A 4372-nucleotide genomic window follows, 5' to 3' on the forward strand; every position below is an offset into this window, starting at 1 on the left:
CAATATACTCATTTCACTTTCGTGAATGAGTATAACAAGTAAGAACGTTGCAGTCGGGCGTTACCAACTGGAGAATACTCATTCACATCCCATCATCAATTTAGTAGCTAAGTTTAGGTCTAATACTGTAGAAAATGCAGTATTTCCCTATTTGCCACGCCCAAATTGGACGTAGGCATCAATTTTGGTCAGTTCTTAGAATGAGCTAACGGTAACCTAACTGTAAAATTTTGATGCTTCCGGTTACTAGTAACTCACCTATTTCTAGCTCTTAAACTGTAGGAGATACAGTCTTATCCGATTTCCCACGCCCCCAATGGGCGTAGATATATCCACCATAGCTTGTTCATCTTGGGTAGTTCAGCATGCACACTATGCTGCTGCCTGTTACATATGTATATGTATTTAAAGAAAACTTATTTTAAACAAATTGAAAGAAAATGAATTAAAATTAAGTTTATTTGATCAGTTCTTTTATTGGTTCCTTCTTAGACTATATATAACAATGAACACGAATGAACAGCTTTGTATTCTTAAGTAATTTAAACTAAATTTCTTGATAAGAAAAGAAAGAAAAGACTTTAAATTTGGTTCGCATTAAGTAATTTTAAGCGATTGTTGGGATACAGATGATTCCAATCCAATAGGATTTTGAAATGGCATTGGATGTACTTGAATAAACTCAATGGGAAATGAAAATGGTAATTCTTGTAATTTATTGGAGAATGTTTGAGGATTTACATCAAATGATGTGTCATTATTAGCGACAAAAAGGTTAAATGGAGTCTTCGTCTCCAGAAATTTTATAGGAAGAAGTGTACTTTCGGCTGTTGATTGTTCCAATTGTCTGATATGTTGTGAGCTATCTATGGTTGCCGGATGCTGATCTATGGCTTCGTTATAGGTATGATATTGAGTACTCATCGGTAAATCCATTTGCTTGGATTGGCTGAGCTTATGGTTATTATTGTAGTTTTCATATGAATAAACTGGAGAGTTAGACGTTTCTTTAAAGTGTGTATGCTTCTCATCAAAATTATTAGATCTTTGCTCAAATTTGTATGGTTCTTGGGACTTAATATATACTGGCACCTTTCGTTCAACCTCTACGGTATAGGGTACAGGAATTTTCTTTTCAACAGTTACGGGTACTTTGATTTCAACTGGATATGGAACTGTTTTTAGTACTGGGTACGGTTTCGGCACATGTACAATTTTTTCCGTAATTTTCTCAACTACGTATGGCTTTAGAATATGAACGGGTTTGGGAACTCGAACAATTTTTTCAATAACCTTTTCGACAGGAACATGTATTATTTTTTCAACCGTTACATTAACAATTTTTGGAACTTGGACAATTTTTTCCACTATTTTTTCAATTGGAATATGCACAATTTTTTCCACAGGATACGGTTTTGGTACGGTCTTAATCACTTCTTTAATATGATTATGATGATGATGATGATGATGATGTTTCACTTTAATTTTGATAGGTATATCATGTTTCTTCTTTTCACTGATTTCTACTCCACCAACAAGTTCATCGTGACTCTTGTGGTGGTTAGAGGGCTGGGGGTCTGGGTCGCGATCGTCAGGCTCATTTACATGCTCGTGAATTTCTTCAAACGTTTCATATATCCTCACGTCTTTGTTATTCTTGGACCTCATCTGTTGATTTGCAGGTGTAGTGAAAATTATATTTTTTGAATTTCGAGCAGATTTTGGTATATGAGCACCTGCAGATGCATTTTGCCGTTTGTTTTTTGATCTACGTTTTCGGATTTCATTGAAACTGCGATTCAAAATTAAATTAGGGTCAAAGTTCTCAAACTGCTGAATATCAGAAAAAAATTGTGAATGCTTCAAATTAGTATCGGTCGCGTCTCTTTCATTTTGAATCGAGTTTCCTTGAGTCTTTCCCGTATACAGAAATAATGAAATTATAATAATTAAAAATGTAAAGGATATCTGAAATTTTTAAATTTTATTTATCAGTATTTAAAATTGAATGATTTAACCTTACGTGAATAATCATTATTGAGCAAAATATAAATGTTTTGCAGAAACGCTTTTTTACTTTTGTTGTTGATGCTGGACGATGTTATGCAGCAATAAATGCTTGGGCCATTTCACGAGGCATTTATAAACCCTGCCAACTCACAAAATTTGCACTCACGTTAATGAAAGCAAAATAATTTTACCCCTAGTCTTAAACTTTGAAGACGATGTAAAAAACACTAGTCAACAATTATTTAAAAAATACATCATGTTTTATTTTGTGGAAATATATGCAATAGACTTTATCTTATTTATGATCAAGTCTATTGCATATATTTCCACAAAATAAAAAATTATTTAATAAATTAATTTAGTTATGCTAAATACGCAAATATATACAATTTAGGATTATTAGAAAATTGCTTAACATTTCCCAGATTCCTGGGGAATTAGGATTGTTAAGAAATTAATTATTCCATTAGCAATCTATTATCCACACTACGGTGAAATGCAGATTTTTTTCTTTGATCTACATACATAGGTATAAAGGATTTATTAATTAAATTTCTTCTTTTGTACAACAGTGTGAGCAAAAGAAACAAGTAGAAAGCTGTAGTCGAGACTGCCCGACTACGAGATTCCCTGAAGCCTTGGAGCAAGTGATATTTAAAAAAAAAAAGGGGGGGAAATTTTTGACAATAATCGAAATTCCATAAAGTACATATAAATTTACATTTGAATTTGGTGACTAGCTTTAAAAATGTAGGAGATATTAAAAAAAAAAAATTCAAAAATTCTGAGATCGACGCGTTCAAACATACGGACAGGGCTAAATCGACTCAGCTCGTCGCCCTGTGTAAGAATATATATACTTTATGAGGTCGCCACGCCTCCTTATTCCTGTTACATATATTTATCAAAACTATTATACCCTGATTTCCCATTTTCAATGGGTTCAGGGTATACAAATTTAATGAGGATCAGCTGAACTGTCATTGATTCACGTACAAGACCAGAAAAAAGAAATACCTTACTCGACTGAAAGAGTTTGATCGCGTGTCTCTTCTCTATTTAATTCCATGGTAAAAGCGTATAGTACAAACATACATACAAAAATATGTGAATGTATGAGTTTATGACTTTTTACGAACATAACTGCTGTTATTATAAGAAATAGATTTCCGACTGCGGTATATTATCACGTTCATGTGTATGTATGTACATCTTTGTTTTTTAACACAACGCTAGTAGTACTATGCCAAACTGTATGTACTAGCCTAGTACATACAGTTTGGCAAGAAAGTGTTTACACACAGGGAAAAAATTTTTATTTTTTACTTTGAAGCGAAATAAAAACTGTAAGAATATGCATTTCCAATTTTTTTAAAATGAAAATAGATAAATTAGACTATAAGCTATATTAGTAAGCAAAAAAAAAAATAACAATATGCTTTCATTAACAAAAGAAAATAACAAAAAACAAAAGAAGTAACAAAAATCAGCTGACAAGAAAAACTGAAATAGATTCACTGTTGCAGCGCCATCTAGCAAAACTAAATCAAACTAACTGCTGATGTGATTCTAAGAATCTGCTAGTATAACCAAACTTTTAAATACACATTTAATGAAACTTTCAGCATATGATTTACATATTATATTGAATATTTGAGAAATTTAAAAAAATGAAAAATCATTCACAATTAGCTATAGTGGCATCTGACTTGAACTTGAATGTTTTTATTCGGTAAAAACATAACGGGATGATTTATCGAACTTTAAAAGCAAACTCGACATCCGCGCTGTATATACGGTCATTTCATATCTTCGGAAATCGACGCGTTCAAACATACGGACAGACGGACAGACAGGCAGACGGACAGGGCCAAATCAACTCAGCTCGTCACCCTGATCAAGAATATATATACTTTGTGGGGTCTGCCACGCCTCCTTCTGCCTGTTACATACATTTCAACAAAACCATTATACCCTGATTTCCCATTGAAAATGGGTTCAGGGTATTAGTTTTAACTACTTTATACTAATTCATAATTTATAATGAATTAATTGTTTTAGTTGTGTAAACACATTCTTGTCAGCTGATTTTTGTTACTTCTTTTGTTTTTTTTTTTTTTTGTTAATGGAAACATATTGTTATTTTCTTTTTACTTACTAATATAGTATATAGTTTATTTTACCTATTTTCATTAAAAAAAATTGGAATATGCATATTCTTACTGTTTTTATTTCGCTTCAAAGCAAAAAATTAAAATTTGTCCCTGTGTGTAAACACTTTCTTGCCAAACTGTATATGTAAGTATACAAAAATTTAGAGACTCTAGCTTTAAAGGTGTAGGAGATATAGTTTTATAACTGA

General features: G+C 32.1%; 1 protein-coding gene across 1 annotated transcript; it reads right to left on the reverse strand.

Annotated features, from left to right (window-relative positions):
• Positions 1-445: 445 nt before the first annotated feature.
• Positions 446-2260, reverse strand: LOC26527310. Its single transcript, XM_032729355.2, has 2 exons — positions 2024-2260; positions 446-1968 (listed from the first exon to the last, which is right to left on the reverse strand). Exons 1-2 carry the CDS (start codon positions 2033-2035, stop codon positions 598-600), a joined length of 1383 nt encoding a protein of 460 aa, XP_032585246.1. The 5' UTR covers positions 2036-2260; the 3' UTR covers positions 446-597.
• Positions 2261-4372: the final 2112 nt, after the last annotated feature.

The sequence above is a fragment of the Drosophila mojavensis genome, unplaced genomic scaffold, assembly GCF_018153725.1.
Source record: "Drosophila mojavensis isolate 15081-1352.22 unplaced genomic scaffold, ASM1815372v1 contig_108, whole genome shotgun sequence".
NCBI classification, from domain to species: Eukaryota; Metazoa; Arthropoda; class Insecta; order Diptera; family Drosophilidae; genus Drosophila; species Drosophila mojavensis.